Source organism: Clupea harengus, chromosome 2, assembly GCF_900700415.2.
Source record: "Clupea harengus chromosome 2, Ch_v2.0.2, whole genome shotgun sequence".
Taxonomy (NCBI): domain Eukaryota; kingdom Metazoa; phylum Chordata; class Actinopteri; order Clupeiformes; family Clupeidae; genus Clupea; species Clupea harengus.
Window position 1 is genome coordinate 8,999,277 of NC_045153.1, and position 25,885 is coordinate 9,025,161.

Here is a 25,885-nt window from a genome sequence, read left to right on the forward strand (position 1 = left end):
TTTGGGTGCATAATTAGTCAATTAAGCAATGATAAAATCATGGTAAAACAACAGAAAACTCTAAACTGCTCAAGAGGTTCACATACTTTCAAGCAGCACTGTATGTGTGGCACTTGTAGCTTGAGTGATCATTAGTGGCGCTTGTATCAAATGGCCATCCCTGAGCTCAGGTGAGGCAGAACATCTTATGATGTCGGTCTGTGAAGAACTGAATGTCTTTACTTTATACACAATAACTAAGATAATAATAACTAACAATAACTATAATATTAGTAGGTACAAGGTGAATTGAAAAATCTAGAACTTTGAAAGGTCTAGATGCTCTTTTCCAAGTTGGACAACCGAGGCGAACTCATATACAACGTGCATGTAATTGGTTCAGAATAGAACCAATATTTATCCTGCAATGCAGACAGAAGAATGTTTTTTTGTAGAACTCCACATTGGATACACTGAATAAAAATGCCCAAGTGACAAGCATTTAATGTCAAAGCTATCTTTATATATATATATATATATATATATATATATATATATATATACTGTATATATAGAGATATAGCTCCTATAGAACCTCCATGTAATTGTTTCAGATTAGAACCAATATGTATTATTCAATGCAGACAGAAGAAAGTTTTTTGTAGTAGAACGTTTGCAGTAGAACTCCACATTGGATACACTGAATAAAAATGCCCAACTGACCAGCATTTAATGTCAAAGCTATCTTTATATACCTATATATATATAAATATCTAAATGTATTTCTATATATTATTATCTTTAACCTTCCCGTGTCATGTGGCCCTCCCTCAGGCCCCACCGCTGCATGAGCAGCTTCCAGTCCTACTCCACGTTCAGCTCGGAGAACCTGTCGGTGTCCGACGGCGAGGAGGGCAACACGAGCGACCGCTCCAACAGCGGCCCGCTGGAGCGCCTGAGCGCCAGCCAGGAGGAGCAGCTGGACGACCTGCTGTCCAACACGCCCGAGATCCCCATCGACATCTCCACGCAGTCCGACGGCCTCTCCGACAAGGAGTGCGCCGTGCGGCGCGTCAAGACCCAGATCTCCCTGGGCAAGCTGTGCTCCGACGAACATAGCTACGAGGTAAGCAGGGCCAGCAGGGGCAGCAGGGGCAGCCGTGGAGGTGGAGGTGGAGTGGAGTTGAGAGGGAATAGAAGCATCGGGTGTGATGTGTGAGATATGAGGTGTGTTGCTCAGTGTCGATGAGTTTCAGCTGAAATTTAAAGTGTGAGGTCTGAGGTGTGTAGTGTGAGGTATGAGGTGTGTGGTCTGAGGTATGAGGTGTGTGGTGTGAGGTATGAGGTGTGTGGTCTGAGGTATGAGGTGTGTGGTGTGAGGTATGAGGTGTGTAGTGTGAGGTATGAGGTGTGTAGTGTGAGGTATGTGTGGAGTCTGAGGTGTGAGATCTGAGGTTGGTTAATGCTGATTGGTACAAGGAAGATGTCCCTCTCTCTCTCTGAATGATGTCCCTTTGTGTGACAACCCCTCTCTGAGTGACGTGTCCCCTCTCTGTGTCTGAGTGACGTGTCCCCTCTCTGTCTCTGAGTGACGTGTCCCCTCTCTGTCTCTGAGTGACGTGTCCCCTCTGTGTCTGAGTGTCTCTTGAGTGATGTCCCCTCTCTCTCACTCTGACTGACGTACCCTCTCTCTCTCTCTCTCTCTCTCTCTCTCTCTCTCTCTCTCTCTCTCTGTATTCCCTTCAGAACCCGCTGCACTTTGGGGAGTCCGACTGTGACTCCTCAGACGCCGAGTGTTCCGACGCTACCATCCGCAACCCAAAGCCCTGCGCCCCCTCTACCTGGTGAGGGCCGGACCAACCTCAGAACCCCGCCTCCGCACCGAGGGAAACCATGGCAATAACCAACCAGATCGGCTGCATACAGCCACGCCCCCACCCCCACCCCCACCCTCGCTGATACCCTATGCTCCACCCCCCCGCCCTCCCTTAGAGTCCATGCCCCCAACCTCACTACCCAGTCACCTTGGCAACCTAAAGCAGGGATTCCTTCGAATGACACTGTAGCAAACTATATAGCATTCAAAACTTTTATTTTTGTTTGAGGTCTCAAGGAAGTGAAAACAAAATCAGGAACTCTGTATAGATTAAAACAAAATCGAAAAAAAAACAACTAAACAAAAAAAAAGAATAACTTTGCAATGTAGGCGTGTGTGGAGTATGTGTTTTAGATCGGACTGACACGGGACACTAGTATCTGTGACCCCAGTGAGACTGGACATTCATGTAAAATATGAGACGTGTATGTGTGTGGGAGTGTGTGTATGTGTATGTGTTGCCCTTGGTTTCTTGGGCATAGCAGTAGGTCAGTATAGTTAAAGACCATTCCATGGTGGGGACCAGCTGTTGGCCATCCTTTCAGAAGGGACCCGATAAGTGACCCTTAACCTTTGCATCCCCCTCGACATCATTTAGCCAGCCTCCTCTCACTGGCTAAGCAGAGCTACCTGTTCAATCTTAGGTTTACAGAATCGACCTCCATCCCTCGCCCTGTCTCTCGCCTTAGCGGGGGAATCAGGGATGTATCCCGAGTTTATAAACACCAGCATGAGGCATCCATCCTCCCAACCCGTCCCCTGTCTCTCCCACACCTCTCTCTCTCTCTCTCTCTCTCTCTCTCTCTCTCTCTCTCTCTCTGTCCGCCAACGTGCTTTTGTTCAAATGGATCTCTCCCCCCCCTGTAGAACCCTCTCTTGCATGGCCTGAAAGCTTTCAACAAGTCACGGGGGGGTGGCCGATGTGGCGGAGGAGACCGTGGAAGATGGAATTCCGGAGGCGGCGCACACCTCATACAGGACCAGCAGGGGGCCGGTCATGCAGGAAGCTGTTTGGAGGCAGCATACAATAAAAGACACACACACACACACACACACAACTAGGCGCTGATCATGTCCTCTTCACGTTCTCTCTTCATCTCAGGAGTGTTTGGAACAGGAAAGGGCCGAGAGACTTAGCAGGAGGAGCACCAATAAAAAAACGCTAAGGACTCTTTGTGCTTTAGTCTTATGGGCAGGCCGCTGTCTCGGCTCATTGATGTTTAGTTTAACATGGCTGACTTTGTTTTTGTCTCATTATGTTTTCCTGGTCATTCACCCGCCCATAATTAGCAGGATGCGTGCAGTGGTGGTTCGTGTGAGTTTGCAGTATCCCTTTCAAGGAGTTTGCTCAGGCATAAAAGTCTGTCTTTTCGTTGTTGTTGTTGTTGTTGTTGTCATTGCCGTTGTTGATGTTATTGTTCTTGTATATGCTCTTGATTCTTTGTTTGTTTGCATCGTTGGTGCTGAAGGAGCGCAAAATGAATGTTTACAGTAAGGTAAAAAAAAAAAAAAAAGAAAAGAAAAACAACTGAGAAGCACAGGCTCGGTCCCATGCCCGTCTGCGGACGGCTGCTCGGACCAGGAATGAACCAGCAATAAAGTCGGTTTCTGCTCAGGCTGAAAATAGATTTGAACTGCTCAGGAGTGTCCAGCAGGCTGGACAGACATATGCTCAGACAAGTCGGAAGTGACGTGTAGTGAGACGCAGCTTTTGAGATCCTTTATATTTTTTAAACGGAGAAATTCCAGAATCTGATGCTCAGGTATTGATTTGACCACAGTGTTCAGCGTTATAGCAATGAGTGACCACTAGGTGGTGGCAGACTTCTTGATATATATATCTCTTTACCCCCACAATCCTTGCTGTGAAGGAGAGATGGCATTTTATTTTGCATTCCAGTTGAGTCAGGCTAGAGCTCCCTGACTATTTAGAGAACTGAACTGTGTCATACTTCATGTCTGTCACGAATTTGTATGTTTTTTTTTTTTTTTCTATCCAAGTGAAGGGATACTGCATCTTCTCCATAAACTCTTACTGCCGTAGGTCATCCATTTTTAATTGTTGTCTTTTATGGTATACGTGTTGAACGTGTCATTAGGATGGCCGGGTGTTAAAAATGAACTAGATTTAAGTCATATCCTGTTCTTGTTCGCGGAGAGATGTTGGCAAAATGAACTAGATTAAGTCATATCCTGTTCTTGTTTCGTGGAGAGATGTTGGCTAAGATGGCGCAAGCTGTGAAATGAAATGAAATGAAATGCCTCTGCCTGTTTTGCAAGGAGACGTGGTTTTGTGCTTTTGGACAATTGCCAATACGATCCAAGAATACACAGCTAAAGATCAAAGCAAAGGAAGACCAGAACAAGAACTTACCATTAAGGCCAGCAGGACCAGAACGGAACCAGAGCCGGACTCCTCATGATCCTGTCATCATGTCTTTGATATCTGTAAAACCGCTTGCCTACTGTATAACCACTTAAATGTCTGGATCAAAAGCGTAAGAACTGGGTTTTAGGGTTGAGCAGACCAAATGCCAGTGACCTCAAAAGACAGGAACTGGGTTTTAGGGTTGAGTAGACCAAATGCCAGTGAACTCAAAAGACAGGAACGTTAATTATTGTGTTTGGGATTTGTTTTACATGAAATGGGCCCATTGTCTTGTTTATTTAGTTTACTTGTGGTCCACTTATAACACTATTCGGATCACCAGAAATAAAACTATGGTGTTAAGGCAAAACCTACAATTAATTCCGGCATATAAAAGCCATTAGTAGACCCTTGTAAAGTATGACTTATTTTATGTGTTGATTTTAAGGTTAATTTAATTTAATGTTATTTTTCTCTTCAATATTTTTTGTAGCTGGCCTACATGATTATAAGTTATGGATAACCTGGACAGTTAAAAGAAATCAGTGTAATCTCCTGACCTCTTGACCTTTATGTTTGTTTGTTTGTTTGTTTGTTTGTTTGTTTTTTTCCTTTATCTTTTGACATCCCTCAGTAATTCTGACTGGATTGAAATCCTCTGACGGGTTCCTGAGTGGGACTGCTGAAGGTGAGAAAGAGAAGGGATGCATCTGTTGCTTCTCTTCTCTTCTCGTCTCGTCTCGTCTCTTCTCTTCTCTTCTTGTCTCTTTCCCCTTCGATGGTCTGAGGACCCGCTCGCTCCTGTTGGCTTTTAGGCCTCTCGCGTCCCTTCAGAAGCGGGCAGTGGAAGTTAGTAGACCGCAGTATCCACTCGCGCGTTAGCTAATGCTTTGAGTATTGACAAACAGACCTAGCCAGCAAACCACCCAATGTATTTTGGGGACCCCTCTCTCCGGCGCGCCCTTTTAAGGGCATTCTGTGTCTGTTGTCTGCTTTCAGGTCATCACCCCGGCAACCAGGGAGGGTTGTCCATCACCTTATCTGGTGTCAGACTCCTGCACCAACAGGAGGGCTTGTTTTAAACGCAGGCACTTCACTGGCACAATGCCAAAACACATCCAGGGTACAGTGTTAGTTCTTAACCACACACACACACACACACACACACACACACACAATGGTGTAATCTTGACCCTGTGGTCAAGATTGTCAGGGTGCAGACATGTATTTAGCTCTAGCAGTAGGTAGAGATAGGTAGTGTTTTAACGAGTAGACTTTTACAAGCAGAGCAAGACCGACTCTGAATAGAGGCTGACCCAAATCCAGACCGGATCCACTTCAGAATGGGCAGATGTTTCAGCCAAGAGGAACTAACACACTGTCAAGTTACAGACATCTGCCAACTCTTTCTTTCTCTTTCTCTCTCTCTCTCTCTCTTTTCTCTGTGTCATCATATTCTCTCATTCTCATGGATAGTCCATACTTCAACTGCTTTTCCCCCCCCAAACAGCTCTGTTAATAGTAACTGACTTTGTGCAGAATGTCATTTAATCTGTTGAAGCGTCATCTCTTCCTGGTTTATTTCTCTCCCCCCTCCCGTCTCTGTCGTTCTTACTCACATCCCGCCTTTTTCCCGTCTCGCCTGTAATTATTTTTTTCTTGAATGGCGTAATGATCAACCAATCCTGATAATTTCCTGTATTAGCCAGTGTACAGTGCAATGGGGGGGATGGGGGGAGGGGTGGGAGTAAACCTGAAGCAAACAACTGCATGGAATAAACACTGATGTACTGTACCAAACCACAGGCTTCTCTTCGTGATTCTTCAACGCACGCACCACACCATTGCATTTTATAGGGTACATGTGAAAGCAACATATAGGAACCTATATGTCACAGCATTATGTTACCAAACAAGAATGTTGCAGTTGGAATAACAACAGTTCTCATTGCTCTTTAGTATAAATATTGAATAATAATTCAATATAAAAAAATTGAAGAATATGAAGAGCCCTCCGATGAAGGGTATCTTGTACCATGCATTACCCTTTTTAAGGATGTTATGTAAAGTAGTGGTTTATTTCTAATTAGGGTCTTATGATTCCACAAGGAGTCTTTGGGGGTTCTTAGGTGGAAAACGCATATCAATATGTCAATATCAATGGCTTTTGCTGTTTAGTGTATGGACAGTGTATGACAGAGTAGGCTATAAGGCGTAGGCCTACTTTACTCAGAACTAAGATCAAAGTCCACATACCTTATATTGATGGGTAATTGTAGGGGAGCTGTGCGGAACCAGGAAGGGCAAAAGGCAGTAATGATGGTGCCAAGTGCTTGTTCAAAGATCACACATCATTTGCTAACTTTTGATAATTATGTTGGCATAGATTATATCCATGCTATTCAAAATTATGTTTTTTTGTGGTCTACAATGGTGTATTTCTCTTTACATTAAATTGTAAATCCCATAGAAAAAAAAGGCAGATTTGTATGCTGTTAACGGATTTAATTTATAGTCAGAGCAGACATTCCATTGGGCTCGGAACATCGGAAGCACACGCGAGTTCCAACCCTCGTTGTTACGACAGAACTGGGAGGAGTCGAGGTGACGCTGACACTCAAGGAAGGTCAACCGAACCTACTGTATTACAGAGCGCCTGCATAACAACACTCTGTACCCGACATATTTTTCTCCGAGTGTCTTGACTTTGAAGACATTATAATGTCGAAACCGCGCCTTGAAACCAGGATGTCTTCTGTAGCCCTGGAAAAACTGAGGATGACGGGTGCTGGCCGAGCCATTGCTGTACTGACAAGTGGCGGAGATGCCCAAGGTACTGTAAACTGTAGTATGTATTTGAACTTGAGACGAGCTAATGATTTATATCATTGCCTTCTGCAAGACAGTGGACATGCCATCCCAGCATCACAGGACCGATCTGCACATGTTTTAGTACAATGTTCTGTCTTAATGTTTGCTGTGGAACAGTGCGTTCTTATAAAACAGGAAATGCTTCATTAAAATAATTTGTTGTGTAACACATTGTTTATAACAAATACGTTTTAATATATATACATATAATATAATATATATATATTATGTAGGCTACTGTATCGTGACACAACTAACCTACACATACTGTTAGGGATTGCGTTGTACATATGTCAAGACCTGCGTAAATAGGCGTGCCTCCTTGTACGTGCTAGTTGTTGCAACGAGTGTCGTCAAAGCATTGACGTTTCAAAAGTTGTAAAAAGGTGCGCAGAGAAAACAGTATATGTAGTACATATGTATATATATATATATAAACAGTATCATGTAGCCTGTGCGTTCTTTTACGCTGGTACAAATGAATGTGCAGAGATACTCTGTACTTTTTGACCCACCGTAGGAATGAATGCTGCCGTTCGTGCTGTAACCAGAATGGGAATATATGTTGGTGCCAAGGTCTATCTTGTTCATGAGGTATATTTCTCTTTAAAAAAAACCTCCGTCATCTGTTTCAGTAGGGGTCTGATATGTATGTCAATGTAGCCTACTGTTCACAACCACGTCTTGATTTATTATGGCCCAGGAGGTCATGACACATTGGTATGATCAGAACAAAACAAAACTGAGAAAACAGCATTGTTAACCTTTGAAGTTTGCATTCTTTTATTTATTTATATTGTATGTATTATATCATCTTTATTTATTATTTCATTTAAATGTTATTGTTTCTCTCAAGTGCAGACTTTCACAGATTTTTTGCAGAACTTTTATACAATAGTGCCATCGTTTGATCCACTACACACACCTCTAAAGTGTCTACACACACCTCTAAAGTGTCTACGGGCACCTCTAAAGTGTTGACATTGATGTCCTGCAGGGCTATCAGGGCCTGGTAGATGGAGGAGAAAACATCAAACTGGCTCACTGGCACAGCGTCACCAACATCATCCAACTGGTAAGGACACACACACACACGCACACAATACAGGTCAATACAGTAATCAAGCTGGTCACACAAACACACATATCAATGCAGTTAATTAAAATGCTGGGTCTAGTATAATGGGAGTCACACACTTGTGGGTCCCAACAAGTTACAATTATTCGTTTAGTCTAAGGTTTTAACCCTTAAACTCAGACACCTAACTCTTTAGAACTGCATACCGTGCCCTTGTCCTCACAAGCAGGCCAAACTGAAACACAGAAAGTGTTCCTCTCCTGATCTCTGTCTAAAACATGTTGTGGTCAGCTGAGGTCAGAGGTCAGGCGAGGTCACAGGTCAGGTGAGGTCAGTCCATATTCGATCAGATGGGCTAAATGCAAGAACTCTTCAGACTTATGATGATAACTGCCCCCTTGCAGATGCTACTGACGAGTACAGACCCTACATTCTATCTTATTACAATAACTGATATATATTTTGACAGAAGCATGTCGCACAGTAGGATTTAACTGGCCAGGTCCATCCTTGTGATGTATCAGTCTTGACTCTTGTCCAGAGACCATCTGTAAATCAACCACTATTGACTCAGAAGTGGAAGAGAACATCCTGACATGACTGTCAGAAATGAATCATTCGTGTTTTTATTCTGTGATGGAAGTATTTCACAGTTTACAACAAAGTGACAGAATTGCAGCCTCCAGGTTGTAATGGGGGTATATCAGCATGTGAGTGCAGCTGGGATTTGAAATATTCTGCCTGTGCACTTAAAAGTCACAGACCTGATGCAGGATCTCTGGAATAAAATATATGTTTTCAAAATTAACTATAGATATAATAGAATAAAGTCCCTAATAGAATAGAATGGGATTATGTTCAATAAAATAATCTGTTAATTTTCAACACGTAGTTCCTAATTTCTGTATTCTCACTTCTCTACGATCACAGGTCACAGTTGTCCAGCATGGTTCCAGTTCTCATAGTTCTGGTTCCAGTTGTCATGGTTCCAGTTATCATAGTTCTGGTTCTGACCTAAACAATCCATTTGCTCTCTCCTTCCTGTCCTCACTGATGTCTCTCCTCTTATTCGTCTCCTCTTTTCTTCTCCTTCCCAGTTGAGATTCGGAGCCGGTAAGGTGGCTTGTTGCATGTGTATAACCCCTAGCTCGCCAGTCTGTAGTCGAGTGCCACTAGCACTTACTTATGACGGAGCAGCCATGCAAGCTTGCCTTGCACTGCGTTTGACATCCCGACGCAACCCGGACTAATGCCGTATGTGCTCCCATTGGTAGTTAGATGTTCTCAGTAGTTACGTTGACTGAGGTGTTAAAGTAGGTCTTTTCTGTGATGTAATCTCAAGGTTAGGTGCCTTACCTGCTGTATCCTCAACCATCTCCTTATCTGCTCAAGCAAAACTTAACCCTTGTGTAGCTGTCATTATGTGTGTTAATGTGGTCTCTCTCAGTAGTGTATGTATGTGTTTTGTCCCATAACATCTGTAAACAAGTCTTCTACTCCTATGCCGTGGGATTTATTGTCATTATTATTATTATTGTCCATAGTACACAGATCGACTGTGATGTTCATAGTTTTGTGTTGCCTTTTGATGAATTCCAGACAATTTCTATCAAAAGTGCCTCTTCAATTGACTTGCGTTTTTATAATGGTGCTTCTGCCAGAGTTGCCATATTTGTCTCATCTTGCTGTGGTCATATTTACAAAGTCTTATTGAAATGCACTTTGTTCAAATGTAATGGCTTTTGCTGCGCTCTGTTGCATTGTGAGATCTGCATTGTTCATGTACAAAAATAGCCTGCAGAATTGCACTCCCTAATCGGATATGGATGCTTAAAAGATATACTATATAGAAAAGAGAAAGTGAAAGTGTAGCGAAGGGAGTGAGCAGTCACCCCACCTGGCCTTGAACCCTACAGGGTACCAAACCTGCACTCTGACTCCAACGCCAAAGATATGGCAGTCAGAGCACATACTCATGTGTAGTGACGGCACTCCGTCACAGAAAGTAGCCATTCTCTGTGAATGCTCCTTTCAGTGATTTATCAAGACTGAATTTAGCAGGTCAAGCTCTCAGTCCTGGGTGTACCTGAGACACAGTAAAAGGTGCAGTAAAAGGCCTATTTCAGTGTGTGTCTGCTTGCTCTGTTTTTACTGCCCCCAGACTAATAATGCCGCAGTGATGTGCATGTAAGAAATATATGCTCAAGAAAAAATCTATTACAGCTTCCTACCGCGCCGGTGCCTCTTCAGCCTGCGCTAGCATTAGCATTAGCATCCGTAAATAGACATTTCACTGGCAAAGTTATTCAGCTGTTACACAGAGACGAAAAGAGAGAATAATACAACATGTGTAAATACAATATGATGCACTAAATTAGCAGTGAGGCCCTCAGGTGCCTACATTAGCCTATTTAGCGTACATATGTGTGTGCTTGTACATGAATGCGACATGTAGATTATCATGAGTAAATCAGAGCTATTCTATTCTGTTCTATTCTATGCTATTATACTCGTAACTGTTCTACCTCGTAACTGTTGTGTTTCTGCACCTGCAGGGAGGTACAGTGATCGGTAGCGCTCGCTGCAAGGCCTTCACCACACGCGACGGCCGGCTGGCGTCAGCCTTCAACCTGGTGAAGCGCGGCATCACCAACCTGTGTGTGTGCGGGGGGGATGGCAGCCTCACCGGGGCTAACATCTTCCGCAGCGAGTGGACCGGACTGCTGGCTGAGCTGGTGGAGAAAGGTACTGGGAGCCTGGGCTGTAGAGAGAAGCATTTTCACGTTTTTATTTGAATACTATTAAGAACAGGAGGAGAAGAGTGCACAGCAATCCACGTGAGAATGAAAACAAGATTTATTCAGCTCACAGCTAACCAACTCCCTTCTTCCTCAGCATTTCCATTCATTTGATACATACATTTCAATGTCGTGGTTGTTGTAAAAAAGATGGTCTCTTGAGATTTAAAACGGCTTATGATTTGTTGTTGTGGTACTACAGAAGTCTTTCTGAAAAACTTGCGTTCATAAAGCCTATGGAAAACCTAATAATATGATACCTGTTTTTTTTTTTTTTTAATTAGGCAGGATCTCGGACGACACAGCCAAGCAGTACAGCCACCTGAACATCGTGGGCCTGGTGGGATCCATCGACAACGACTTCTGTGGGACAGACATGACCATCGGCGCTGACTCCGCCCTGCATCGCATCATGGAAATTGTGGACGCCATCACCACCACGGCACAGAGGTGAAACAAACACACACACACACACACACACACACACACACAAACACACACACACACACTCACATACACACTTATACTCACTCACACACACATACACTCACACACACACACACACACACACACACACACACACACTCACATACACACTTATACTCACTCACACACACATACACTCACACACACACACACACACACACACACACACACACACACACACACACAAACACACACACACACACTCACACACTTATACTCACTCACACACACATACACTCACACACACACACACACACACACACACACACACACACACACACACACACACACACACACCACACAACACTCACAGGAACTGGAACTGTGGCCTGAGGGATCAGACAGTGCTGACTTCCTCTCACTGGTGGGAGATCTGTTTACATATTGACTAAATATAGCTGTAAGAATAGCAGGGGGAGTCCATAGAGGCCTTTCTTGATTGGGAGCGAGGCTCCATTGGGAAGCCATTTCAAATTCCTAGAGAACACTGATCTGTAAATCAAACGTTTAAGTGTTTAATCTAGTGCCTCTAGCTGGAGAATATACGTATGATTAAGTAAGCAGAGTTCAAATCTCTGGCACAAAGCTTGTCTTAGTAACCACCAGATTGTGGTGGATTTGTCCTTCAATATTCTATAGGCCACATAGGTTCAAATAATCTCTTCAGACGGATCGTTCACTCGACTGGCTGCAGCTGTAGTATTCACACCAGCGCAGTGACCAGAGATAACATTCCGTGTCATTTTCTCCCGAAGATGGCTTCACACTAAGCTCTCGCCGTCTCCAGCCACGTGATGGCCGCTCTGTGCAGTGACAAGCACAGATATGTCTGTGGGTTCCGGTTGGCTGAGGCTGATTGTGCAGGATTATTGCGTACAGTGGAATGTGCTGAAGTAAATCTGCAAGGCGTGGAGTGTGTGTGTGGGGGGGGGGGGGAGTTATCAGTTGAATGGCAGGCGTGTCTGTCAGTCCAAAGCTCCTGTCCACACTCGCCCCTGTCACTGCGGGCAGCGTGCCAACAACAACATCCTCCGCTCCCTCCGTAGATGGTTTTACCTGAGACCGTAGTTTACAGGAGTTCCAGAATAAGGATCTATATTTGGAATCATCGACTGGCTTTAAAATGTGATTGTTCATTATCGTCTTAAAAAGGTGGAAGGGTTAAATGTAATTTGTAAATGTATAATGCACAAATATTGCACAACAAAAAAATGTCCACCAAATGTTCACCTAGGAAGCTATGTACTTATGTAATACATTCTGTGATTATATTTGAGTATTACACGACCCATCCTTAAATGGAAGAGGATGAGGCCTCCTCTACCTTTGTTGTACATGAATGAAGAGCCCTCATGTGTACTGGGTTATGTGCCTCGACTTGTAGCCTCCATTTTAGATTAAAAGTTGATCTCTCAGAGGATGTTAGCAGCATTGTTTGTAAAATGCTACATCATCTACACCTGTACTACTAGCTTAGTGCTAATGTCATACATTTTGTGATTCGGTTTTCGAGCACTAGCAGACACATCCCCCCTCCAATGCTCTGCCTTTGCTAGATGTATGTGAACCAAACAAATGCATTCAATGGAATGTGGAGCTCTGCTCCTGTTGGTGCCTGTCAGGGCAAAAAAAACCTAAACTGTTTGTTAGTAGATTAAAGACACCACAACCATAATAAGTGAACTGGACTTGTTACACCAGGGCCCCAGCAGAGAGCAGAACTTAAATCAAGTCCTCTCTGCTATCTCCTGCTCAACCAAGTCCCTTTATTCAAACACAATGTTTACACAGTATGACAGTCAGGATGCTGGGATACACTTAGGATAAGTGCAGTTTAGCTGAATTTTACTTCTGCCTAGCAACGAGTCAATTTACAACCCGCTTTCTCCTTATGTCAGAAAAAACATCACGTGAGGTATCTGGTTTCAAGTGTCTAAGTGCCTATATGAAAAGGCAGGACACTTACACACAGTATTTTGAACAAGCCTTTTAGTTAAAACATTCATGATAAAATATACTAATACTTTCTTTAACAGTGCCATGAGTGACAAAATAGAACAACACAAAAATACAATAAACTAAAACAGATTATTACATTTTTAAAGTTGTACACCTCATACTGTTTGTTATGAGTCAACTGTGTGCTGAAACTGAATTCAGTAGCGGTCAGTGAAATGTAACCGAAAGACTTGTAATGTAACTCCAGGCAACAGTGACCCACTATGGGCATGTCAGTGTGCTGGATGCTTCCCCCTGATAGCTGTTGAGCTGTTGAGTGTTACTGATGGCTGTGGTATGTGGTTTCCTGTCTGACCTCTCGCCGTGTTTCTGCCTTGACAGCCACCAGCGGGCGTTTGTGCTGGAGGTCATGGGAAGGCATTGTGGGTAAGTCTGACTGATCGCACGCACTTCCTCTCCCGGGACCCACAGGGTCCTGCGGGAGGTTTCATTTCACATTCACATGTGGTCATTTAGTGGGACAGTTATCGTAAGGTTTTAAAGTACTGTAAAGAGTATGATCGTAGATCCAAGCAATACCATGTTAGACATATACCAAGTTAGACATTTTATCCGAATTTGTGGAATTTAAACGTAGATGTGTTGAGCGTTTGTGGTAGTGACATGCTTGACAGTATCCTCCTTAGCTTGTTTTACCTAATTGGTCAGGGACATCCATATCCTGTTTACGACCAGTATGAATATGAATATGAATACATGTGAAAAGGACTGATAGACACTGACTCACCTGTCCACCTGCTCAGGTACCTGGCTCTGGTGTCTGCGTTGGCCTCAGGTGCGGACTGGCTCTTCATCCCTGAAGCCCCACCAGAGGAGGGATGGGAGGATCGCATGTGTGCCCGTCTGGAGCAGGTCAGACCTGGGCATCTGAGCTCCTCTGTGACCCCCTAAACCTCCAGAGACTAACCACTGACCCCCTAAACCTCTAGAGCAGTCGTTCTCAAAGTGTGGTCCGCGGACCACTGGTGGTCCGCAAGTGCCCCGTAGTGGTCCGCGACAGCTACAAGTAAATTATTGCAACATTTCTAACATACAACTCAGAACGAAGAGAACACAGTCAGTAGAAGCCTAATCTATTAAAGAGTAGCCTCATCTATTAAGAAGGTCATGGATCGGTGGCTTAAGACAGGGACACTGCGGAGACAGCAAGATGATAACTTTATTCTGTGTTGTGTGACGTTGGATAATGACAACTGATAATTATGAAAAGTTGATTACTAGGATGGCTATATTAATGCCAGTCGGCTAGCCTACGGTTGGTAGTGAATTACTGCGGTCGCGTGGTTGATATGCGCATCGTTGTGTTTATTGGTGTTTAGTGATACATTGGCGTGTCTGAGTCTGTGATGGGAGTATGAGGCTGTGAGCGAACTGTAGTTTGTAACTTAACCAAGTCTTGCATGGAGCAGGGTTCCAGATGCTTTGCCTAGCGCATTGTCATATCTATAACTAGCCTACCGATAAAAAAAGGAGTGCCCACCCGCGAAAATCACGTGCCGCTAACAATTGTCTGGTGCCAGGTCTGGGTAGGAGGCCTGTTGCCGGGGATATACTATTTCGTTAGATGGTCCGCGAGTTTTTTTTTATTGGCTAAGTGGTCCTTGGTCTGAAAAAGTTTGAGAAACACTGCTCTAGAGGCAAACCAGTGACCCCCTAAACCTCTAGAGGCAAACCACTGAACCCCTAAACCTCCAGAGACTAACCAGTGGCAGGGTTATCCCCAGTATCCTATAGACAAACCAAGATTTGAGTTACTGACATCCCATTATTTTAGAAAAGGATATTATGAAACATTGTTATGACTGTGTTTTGTCAGCACAAGGATATGTACATTTCTAGTGGGTTTATAGTTTGGAAAAACCACATGTGTTATTATTAATATTCAATTCCAGTGTTTTACAGTGTTTACTTCTGTTCTCTGTTATCGTTTTATCTTCATTTGGGGGCTGATGAGGGGAAATATACACACGGTTGAGTTAAGTGGACTGCTGAGCTATAAATAGTACGGCATTATGGGAGCCCACTGCGGTTTGCTTCAGGGATCTTTCTCTGGACAAACAAATCTGCTACATATCTTCCGCTTCAGTGTGGAATTTTAGACACCCTCCAAAAGGGAAGATTCTTCTGTTTAATTCCCAGTCAGAATTGTTTACTGCTAAATCACATACTGCATCTATCTCTCCACTTTTTGGCATCTACCCTTTGTTGGAGTTTTGCCTGGTAGGCTGGTGTGACATTCCGTTCAATTCAGATCCGTTGTAGTTGTTTATATAGCAGATAATTGCCACTAGGCACATTGAGCACTCTAAGGCTTGAGCCCCTGAGCACGAGCACGTCTGCAGTCCTGTGTTTTGACCCTGTTTTCTTCTTCTGGTGTTTTGCGCAGAGCCGCAGTAAAGGCTCCAGACTCAACGTCGTCATCATCGCTGAGGGAGCCATCCAAAGGAATGGAGAGGCCATCTCCTCCGACTACGTCAAAGATGTGGGTGCACGGCCCCCCTTCTCCTGTTGAGATCCCTCTTTGTAAACGTTGTCTCGTACCCCCTGATTAATAATAACCGTACATTTCATCCAAATAATGTTTATATACTAACTACTGAATTTGATCTCACCCCTTGTTAAAGGTTGTCTTGTCACTGAAATAATATGATTATAACTGTTGTAAAATATAAATATCTTCCGTCTTCTAACAGTATCTTCTATTATAATATATAATATAACAAAACTCATGTGCATACTTATTAACTTACATTTTTACATTGGAAACAGGAAGCATTGCCGTGTGCTATAATGTCTTTAAATGTTCTTCCATGTCCTTGTGCAGCTGATCGTCCAGAGGCTGGGCTATGACACCAGAGTGACCGTGCTGGGGCACGTGCAGAGAGGGGGCACCCCATCCGCCTTTGACAGAATTCTAGTAAGTATCCAGTCGTTGTTTATCTATTTATTTAATGTATTTATATATTATTCACTTATCATCCTGTGCAGTGGACATCGCAGTCTCAAAGACAGCATGGTGTTCAGAAGCCTTCAGGGTTGAGTTGTTCACATGGGAGAACATATTGAGATTGTTTTTACCACTCTTGGTCCCATGGAAGTGCTCTTACGGATAAAACTGCTAAAACCCCTCACAGTTTTAAGGAGTTTTAAGAACTTTTGTTATCCTTGTTTTAAGAACTTTTGTTATCCTTGTTCTGGGCTATCCATTTAAAGATTCATAAAGGTCTTTAGTGGATGGATAGAGCACCTTACGTACTTAAGGAGTGCAGCACAAAGTGGTAGTTTTCAACTAAAGTTTACCCCAGCATGTTCTCTTGCCCTCCCCAGAGCAGTAGGCTGGGGGTGGAGGCAGTGGTGGCCCTGATGGAGGCCACGCCCGACACCCCTGCCTGTGTCATCGGCCTGTCGGGTAACATGGCAACCAGGCTCCCCCTGATGGAGTGTGTGGCGATGGTGAGTCCACCCGTCAGTCTGTGGAAATAAGACAGACAGCTCTCTCACAAACTATGTTTATTATGTTTACGACACATGTTTATTATGTTTACGACATATGTTTATTATGTTTACGACATATGTTTATTATGTTTACGACATATGTTTATTATGTTTACGACACATGTTTATTATGTTTACGACATATGTTTATTATGTTTACGACATATGTTTATTATGTTTACGACATATGTTTATTATGTTTACGACGTATGTTTATTATGATTGCGTTATTTGTGAACATGTAGAATGATTTTTTTATTGTATTATGTGTATTGGAGATATATAAATTATAATAATATATTAATAATACGAGAAAATAATTTACAGTGAATCTCTCGTTTTAGTTGTGATGCTCACCACTTGCAATCATGTAACATAATGTATTCACTCAATATTAGTTAAATTGATTAATGAAATCAATTCACTATGAATTAAATTGATTAATATTGTAAATGTAAATGTAAACGTGATGTGTATTATGTACATTTACAGTGTTAATGCATGTTCCATAATGTGGCATGATGTGTCTGCGTGTTCCCAGACTAAGGAGGTCCAGAAAGCCATGAGTGAGAAGCGCTTTGATGAAACCATTCAGCTTAGAGGCAGGTGAGAGACACAGGTTCATCTAAACCCCCTGTCCACTCAGGTACAGGAACTTTAAAAAGGTTCCTGGAACTGTAGCCAGACAGGAACCAAAATGAGCCCTAGAAAATAGGTGACCATGAGACCGTGAGGAAAAAGGTTCCTGTGATGGATTTGGGTCCATATCTTATGTTTGCAAACAGTTAATGTATGCTTGGTGCTTTGGCATGATGTTTGAGCTGTCTTTGGTCTGTAAGTGCGCTCAAACCTTGTCTTGTTATTGCAGGAGCTTCGAGAACAACTGGAACATATTCAAGCTACTATCTCACCAGAAACCAGCCACAGAAAAGGTAACCCACCCAACAATGTCTTTCATCCTTGTGAGCTCAAGAGATTCAGGTTAATACACTGACTCTCTGAAATACTTCAGACAGGCCGGTTGGGCTAGATAGGCTCTATCCCAAGAACCTTCTTCAGAGATGTACGTCCTGTGACTTCCACAGTTTAGCTTTGGTTCATTTATTCACATGTGATAATAGAATATCTTCTCAGAATATGCGACAATGTGCAAATAAAACTGGGTCAAACTGAACTGTTACAAAAGTAACTGCTCGTCATCCTCTCCCCGTGCCAACAGAGTAGCTACTCTATATATGTGACTGTTCAAGTAATACTGATTTAAACTGAACTGAAGTAACTGCTCCTCATCCTCTCCCCGTGCCAACAGAGTAACTACTCCATATATGTGACTGTTCAAGTAATACTGATTTAAACTGAACTGAAGTAACTGCTCCTCATCCTGTCTCCATGCCAACAGAGTAACTACTCCATATATGTGACTGTTCAAGTAATACTGATTTAAACTGAACTGAAGTAACTGCTCCTCATCCTGTCTCCATGCTGACAGAGTAAGTACTCCATGGCGGTCCTGAATGTCGGCGCTCCGGCCGCCGGCATGAATGCGGCGGTGCGCTCGGCCGTGAGAGTCGCTTTGGCCCAGGGACACCGAGTCTACACCGTCAGCGATGGCTTCTACGGGCTCGCCAACGGACAGGTACAAACTCACCGCCTCCTCTCACCCTCTCTGTAAGACTGTATATGCATTGGGTGCTATTCATTTCTATTCATTCATATATTCATTTCTATTCATATTCATGTTCTTTATATTCTATTTATACTGTATTTTTTTATATTTACATATTCTTTTATCAGGCAGTCTTATGCAAAAAGGTGTACATTGACAGGTGTACATTTACAGGTGTACATTCACAGGTGTACAGTGCTTTATAAATGTATTCATTCAGTGGTTCTTAATCACTGGATCCAATAAGCTGTTCTCAATGTAATACACAACATGCATTTATTCATAGATGTCTTCATTCAGTTGATCTTTATTGTTCCTGAAGGGTAATTATATTAGCAAAACAGAAATACACCAGTACACCAGAAAATAGGCAAACAAACAAGGCTGACTTCAGTCAGTTCTACACAAACAAGGCTGACTTCAGTCAGTTCTTTTATTGCCACAAGCGGCACACTGCAACACACACGTGTATTTTATGGAGGCGAAGATTAAGATGAGATGAGAAGATGAGAGCACTTCAAAGAGTCTTCCAAAAAAATAGAGGCAAAGTACTGCCCATGGAAACAGGAACGAGAGCAGTAAAGGGTGGAGCAACAGACACAAGAGAGTCTCATAATGTGTGTCCTCAGCAGCGTTGTCATCAAGTGTCTCTACCTTCTGCTTTAGCTAACAATCATAACCCGTACATGAAGCATCCACGGGTATAGACTCCCTTAGGAATATCCCAGACACTGTGACACAGGTTGAAATAGTCACTTCTGTCCCTTGTTGTCTAGTTTTGGGATTAGCTCTGTAAACACGTCGTGCTCTAAACCCTGTTGAAATAGTCACTTCTGTCCTTTGTTGTCTAGTTTTGCGATTAGCTCTGTAAACACGTGCTCTAAACCCTGTTGAAATAGTCACTTCTGTCCCTTGTTGTCTAGTTATAGCTCTGTAAACACGTGCTCTTAACCCTGTTGAAATAGTCACTTCTGTCCCTTGTTGTCTAGTTTTAGCTCTGTAAACACGTGCTCTTAACCCTGTTGAAATAGTCACTTCTGTCCCTTGTTGTCTAGTTTTAGCTCTGTAAACATGTGCTCTTAACCCTGTTGAAATAGTCACTTCTGTCCCTTGTTGTCTAGTTTTAGCTCTGTAAACACGTGCTCTTAACCCTGTTGAAATAGTCACTTCTGTCCCTTGTTGTCTAGTTTTAGCTCTGTAAACACGTGCTCTTAACCCTGTTCAAATAGTCACTTCTGTCCCTTGTTGTCTAGTTTTGCAATTAGCTCTGTAAACACGTGCTCTTAACCCTGTTGAAATAGTCACTTCTGTCCCTTGTTGTCTAGTTTTGCGATTAGCTCTGTAAACACGTGCTCTTAACCCTGTTGAAATAGTCACTTCTGTCCCTTGTTGTCTAGTTTTAGCTCTGTAAACACGTGCTCTTAACCCTGTTCTCCATCTGCAGGTGTCTGAGGTGGAGTGGCATAGCGTGGCAGGCTGGACTGGCCTGGGAGGCTCAAAACTGGGAACCAAACGGTGAGAAACACACAAACACACACACACACACACACACACACACACACACACACACACACACACACACACACACACACACAAACACAGACACACACATTTCTGTGTGGATTGCTATCGGAACCAGGTGTGGTTAAGGTATTTAGCAGATGCTTTACCGTGCAGGCAGTATCACTGTGATAGTCCGACTTCCCTCGTCTGTCTTGATTTGAGTTGTGTTTATTTCCTCTGCCAACAGGACTCTGCCAAGCACTTGCATGGAGAAACTGGTGGAGAGCATCAACAAGTTCAACATCCAGTCATTGCTGGTTGTTGGAGGTTTTGAGGTAAGGGATGCTCAGAGCAAGGCAGATCAAAGGCATTACCATAAAGAATTAATCAGTTTGGACTTTTAATGCACTTTGTGGAATCTTTTTTCACTATTTTATCTTTGTATCTCTTGGCCTGATGACAACTTAGAAAAGAGCACAATGTCATTTAAATTCTTAAGTCATTTAGGACTGGGGGATGTAATCCATTGTGCAGCATTCCTCTTGTGCAGCATTCTCGATAAAAAAAGATAAATTAACCTACACAGAAATGTACAAGTCATTCTATTACACAAGTTGTCGTTTGCGTTCTCCTGCAGGCATATGAGGGGGTCCTGGAGCTGGTTGATGCGCGCGGTCGCTATGACGAGCTCTGCATCCCTATGTGCATCATTCCTGCCACCATCAGCAACAACGTCCCAGGAACCGACTTCAGCATCGGCGCCGACACAGCCGTCAACGCAGCCATGTCTGTGAGTGTCATGCATTACAACAGTAACTCTACATAGAGCAAACACTCTCAAGTAGCAGCCATGTCTCTGAGTCTGGGAAATGTGACATTGAGTAAAGTATGCGCTTTCATTGGGCCCTTTCTGCTTTCATGATTTGTCATGCTACTCAATAGAAATAGAATCAGTCTATATAAACCTATATATGTTTACATGGTATGATATAGTATAATATAGACATAATAATGCTACCTTCTGTGTTCGCTATGAATGCAAAGCCTCATACTGCATGTGTATTTTTTTTTAATCCACTTCAGTCTGCTTTTATCAAAATATAAGCTGATAAACTTCTCTGGATGATAAATGTGGAATATAAATATTTAATGTTCATCTCTCTCCTCAGAGCTGTGATAAGATCAAGCAGTCCGCATCCGGCACCAAAAGGAGGGTGTTCGTCGTGGAAACCATGGGGGGTTACTGTGGTTACTTAGCAACCACCACAGGCATTGCTGTGGGTGCTGATGCTGCCTACATCTTTGAGGATTCGTTCAGCATCAATGATCTGAAGGTGCGACAGCACAAATAACAACACCGCCATTCACCCCACTTCAATCGGGGAAACGATGTCATCAATAGTGTTCTTGCCATTATCAGCATTATTCACCATTATTCATCATCATCATCACTGCTGCACCTTTGGTCTAAGTCTTTAATGACTGTGGTTTCTGCTTTGATAGATGAACGTGGAGCATCTCACGGAGAAAATGAAGAAAGACATCCAGAGAGGCCTTGTGCTGAGGTAAGCAGGAGCCTGCTGTCTGCTGTCCGTCACAGGCTGGTCAGATGGTAGGAACAGATGGGAATGACTAATACAGAGGGAATATTAGTACACTACACGGACTCAACAACCCCTTGACTTATCACCTAGAAAGTTGAAGAGGCTCTAGAGTATGCTGGAGTGGTCATAGTGGTATGAAACAATCATATGAATATGAATGAAACTGTTTGGTGATATTGCACAACAGAAGGGAAAGACCTACACGAAGGGAAACGGGCCAATTTCAGTTCACTGACGTACAGTACTCCAGAGTTTAAGGGTGCAGTATTTCAACCGATACTTTCATTTCGAAAGAACATCACCATACCAACCCAACATTCCTTAACCATTTTCCCAGACAACAGGGTTGCCAACTCTCATGCTAGCATGAACAAAACAAAAAAAATCTTTTGACAATATATCTCATGCCAAAAAATACACCTGGTTTGTTCAGTCTCACTGATTCTTACGCCAAGTCAGCTTTGAAAGTTGCCATCTTCTGGAACACAGAAGAGAGAGGTGTAATTTGATAAGCTGTTGAGCTCATATCGCACTAAAATAACTAAAGACTAAATAGAAATGATTGTTTTACTCAAGCTTTGTGCGCATGTTTAGTGAAATCACCAGTGGCTAAACTGCTGCTGTTACACATGTAAGATCCCTGAAGGTGTCTCCTTCCTCTGCAAAGCGCATTGGTATGAAATATAATGTAAATATAAATACAGTAAACAAAGCTTTGATGTGAAGTTTGATGTGCCTCCTCTGTGCAGGAATGAGAAGTGCCATGAGCACTACACCACCGACTTCATCCACAGGCTCTACTCCTCCGAGGGACGCGGCATCTTTGACTGCAGAGTGAACGTCCTGGGGCATCTGCAGCAGGTAAATGGATGATTGTATTTCTCAGTAGAACACTGGTAAAAAAAACCTGGTGACCATCAATTCATCAATTTATGAAAGTATGAGTAGCCTCACACTCTGGAAATGGTTTACTTCCTGTTTACCTGTTGAGTATGTGTTGTGAGTAGTAGTAGTTTGTTTTTGTTTTGTTTTTTAAGTGGTTGTTTTGATCGCCCTCCGTTTCTCTATACTCACATACCTGTTTATTGTATTTCTCACTGTAGTAAATATTTTTGTATCTGGTGACAATGGATCAATTCATGAAAGTATGAATAGCCTCACTCATGGCTTACTTCCTGGTTACCTATTGAGTATGTGTTGTAAGGAGTTATTTTTTTTTTAATGGTGGTTTTGATTGTCCTCCCTTTCTCTATACTCACATACTGTACCTCCTCAGTCTCAAAAGCTTAAATCATTGGAGCAAAGTGTTTAAAGGGATATTACCCCTCTCTCTCAGAAATGCAGGTTCCCTAAGAAATAACAGTTTGTGGTTTATTGCAAAACTAGCACTCCATCAGTGTATTCCGTAAAGCCACTCCTTGACAGAATTTCAGCATGAGTAGCATGAAGACGGTTGTCCTGTTTGACTTCCTCTGTCCTCCTCTCGTAGGGAGGGTCACCCTCACCCTTCGACAGGAACTTTGGCACCAAGCTGGGTGTGAGGGCGGTCCAATGGCTCACTGAGAAGATGGGTGTAACCTTCAGACAAGGTAACCCCAAAAAAAACTACTTCCCTTCAATAGAGAGCACATTCACAATCCCGTCTCACATTTTTATTGAACACTGTTGTCATCGTCATTGCTTTGTTATTCTGTGTTTTGTGGCAATTAACACACAGAATGTTTTGTTCAATCCACAAATTGTACATTTGGAATTAAGACTGCTCTTGTCACTTTTGCTTCGTTATGACAATTTCTCTGTAGAATTCTAAAAACTGAATTTTTTTTTCTTTAATATTCTCTCTGTAGTCTATGAGGCTGCATCTGATATTGTAAGTGTTGTCTTATTGCATTCTTTTTGTGTGTGTGTGTGTGTGTGTCTGTGTGTGTACCAGGGAGGGTGTTTGCTAACGCCCCAGAAACAGCATGTGTCTTAGGACTGAACAAGAAGGTGCTGGCCTTCAGTCCCGTGACCGAGCTCAAGGAGCAGACCGACTTTGAGTGAGTAGTTTGGATCTTTCTGACATAATACACTGATATAATGCGAATTAGGAGTAGAATACAATAAAATAGAATACAATAGGATGTTATCATAGAATATAATAGGACAGGGAAAGATGGAACAGAATGTGTTCATTTGTTCAGATGCCTGTTGATGCAAGTGGTGCTTTTCTGTTGTTTTGCTTTTGGACAATGTGAATGTTGAATTTCCATTTTAATCCATTTCCATAAATACAAAATACCGTCAGTGACTACCACAGTTAAGATACTGTGAGTGCTATAATGGTATAGGATATAGGAGGAGAGGGAGCGAGAGAGGCTGCCTTACACAGTTGGTCTAACAAAGATACTATGAGTCAGTCAAAGTCAGAGTCAAAGTCAGTTTTATTTGGTCACAACACACACGTGCATTTTAGGGTGGCGACACAGGACACACACACACGCATGCCGAAGAGGTCGCTATAGTATGTATATGAGTGCTATAAGATGGCTCTGTCTTTTCTTGTGGTTTCGCAGACACAGAATGCCCAAAGTCCAGTGGTGGTTGAACTTCAGGCTGATGATGAAGATGTTGGCCAAGTACCAGACCTCCTTTGACGAATACGTCCCCGGGGAGATCGAGCACGTGAACCGGAACTCCCTGAGCATAGATACTGGGTTCTGAGAAAAAATGACAACCAACATGGAAAAACAAGACCAGCATCCACTAGCCAACACGTTGCGTCACATCTCACTCTCAATCCATCCAGTCATCTCACTACACCTCTCACCTGTGTATGTGCCTGAACCTGACAGAGATCACTCTCAGGGCCAAATCTGAGCAACAATCAGGGCCGTGCTGTTTAAAGTACTTCAGTACATCTCAAGTATAAACTCAAAGTTTTATCACAGATAAATCAGGCCCTTTCATTTTTTTTTGTCATCTGCTTGATTTAGCTTTGTATGACGATGTGATTAGAATCTTGAATGTGAATTTTAAAACGAATGAAATTGAGGATTTATGCAATACAGTGTTAAAAATATAAACAAGGAGGGTTGACTTATAGGTGGCTGATATGGTTAGGCATGCATGTTGTGATCATGAGCCGCCATTAACCACACAGTCTTTGCTGATATTATTGTGTGTCTACTGTATATGTAATCTATGCGCCATTGCTTCAGCCAGATCATTACATCAAAAAATTACTACACCCAGCGACCTCTGACAAAGATATGACCTCAACTTTAAATGCACTCGCTCCAGCTTCCAACCCCACTCATAACAACATGGACCTGATCAATGGAGTTAAAACCTGATCATTTGCATTTCACCAGACTTGTATAATAGAAAACTTGAGTCTTGGACTGTGCTGGTGTGAAAAGACACCTGCTGGTGAAATGCTGTATGAGGTAGAAAGTCAGAAGGCAATTGTTCACATGGTTTAACATCTACCAGCAATCAACCACAGTTATAAATACCAAAAAACTAATATTTTATTACGGTGCTTTATAAATGCTTTGGACAGACATGTCTCACACGTCTGTGGCCAAAGTGTGATGCAGCTAGGCTTGTGCATCATCGCGCTCATCTAAATTCGTCCATGCACTACTAACCTGTAAGCTTTTATTGCAAAATGCAACATTTGTGGCTGATACTGTGTCTCCCACTGTGATGTTGTCTAATATCACACATCTAGTGTGCTTTGCAGTGATTGTGTCACCCGTGGCATTTTTAATTTGTGGAACTTTATTGTTTATTGATGTTTGTTGTACATTAAGCACTTTGCACATAGAATTGTCAATCAATCCTTGACCCCTAAAAAAATATATATAAATCTATAAAACAGTGAGGGTATAAGTGCAATAGATTTTTTTCTTTTTAAAGAAAAGGTAGTTGTCTGTGACCGCTGTTGTAACAAATTAGCTGTTAGTAATGCTGTTGTAACACTCCAATAGGTATGTGTATGATTCCATTGTAGAACTCCGATGTGAATATAGTGTTCTAATGTTATGGTTGAACTTCATTTATGATTAAATCATAACATAGTCAATAACACATTTTGCCTTTGATTCCATCACCTTTTTTTATTGTCTTTTTCCTTCTTTCAAGTAAACTGCCATACA

At 42.6% G+C, this 25,885-nt stretch overlaps 2 protein-coding genes across 3 annotated transcripts in view; both read left to right on the forward strand.

The window, feature by feature from the left end:
* si:ch211-45c16.2 (mitogen-activated protein kinase kinase kinase 13) overlaps positions 1 to 6,023 on the forward strand; it is a 68,033-nt gene extending 62,010 nt beyond the window's left edge. For both annotated transcript variants that reach the window (XM_031582127.2, XM_031582137.2), the window contains 2 exons: positions 814 to 1,105; positions 1,726 to 6,023. In XM_031582127.2, coding sequence (XP_031437987.1) covers positions 814 to 1,105; positions 1,726 to 1,827 — 394 coding nt within the window. In that variant the 3' untranslated portion in view covers positions 1,828 to 6,023. The remainder of the gene's footprint in view (positions 1 to 813; positions 1,106 to 1,725) is intronic.
* Positions 6,024 to 6,802: 779 nt separating this feature from the next.
* pfkla (phosphofructokinase, liver a) lies at positions 6,803 to 25,817 on the forward strand. The gene is made up of 22 exons (XM_031582151.2): positions 6,803 to 7,056; positions 7,615 to 7,688; positions 8,092 to 8,169; positions 10,728 to 10,917; positions 11,255 to 11,420; positions 13,797 to 13,841; positions 14,219 to 14,327; positions 15,862 to 15,957; positions 16,300 to 16,392; positions 16,803 to 16,928; positions 17,512 to 17,576; positions 17,839 to 17,902; positions 18,460 to 18,606; positions 20,081 to 20,151; positions 20,387 to 20,474; positions 20,777 to 20,929; positions 21,309 to 21,473; positions 21,643 to 21,704; positions 22,493 to 22,604; positions 23,233 to 23,332; positions 23,677 to 23,782; positions 24,299 to 25,817. Exons 1-22 carry the CDS (start codon positions 6,945 to 6,947, stop codon positions 24,444 to 24,446), a joined length of 2,370 nt encoding a protein of 789 aa, XP_031438011.1. The 5' UTR covers positions 6,803 to 6,944; the 3' UTR covers positions 24,447 to 25,817.
* The last annotated feature ends 68 nt before the right edge of the window (positions 25,818 to 25,885 follow it).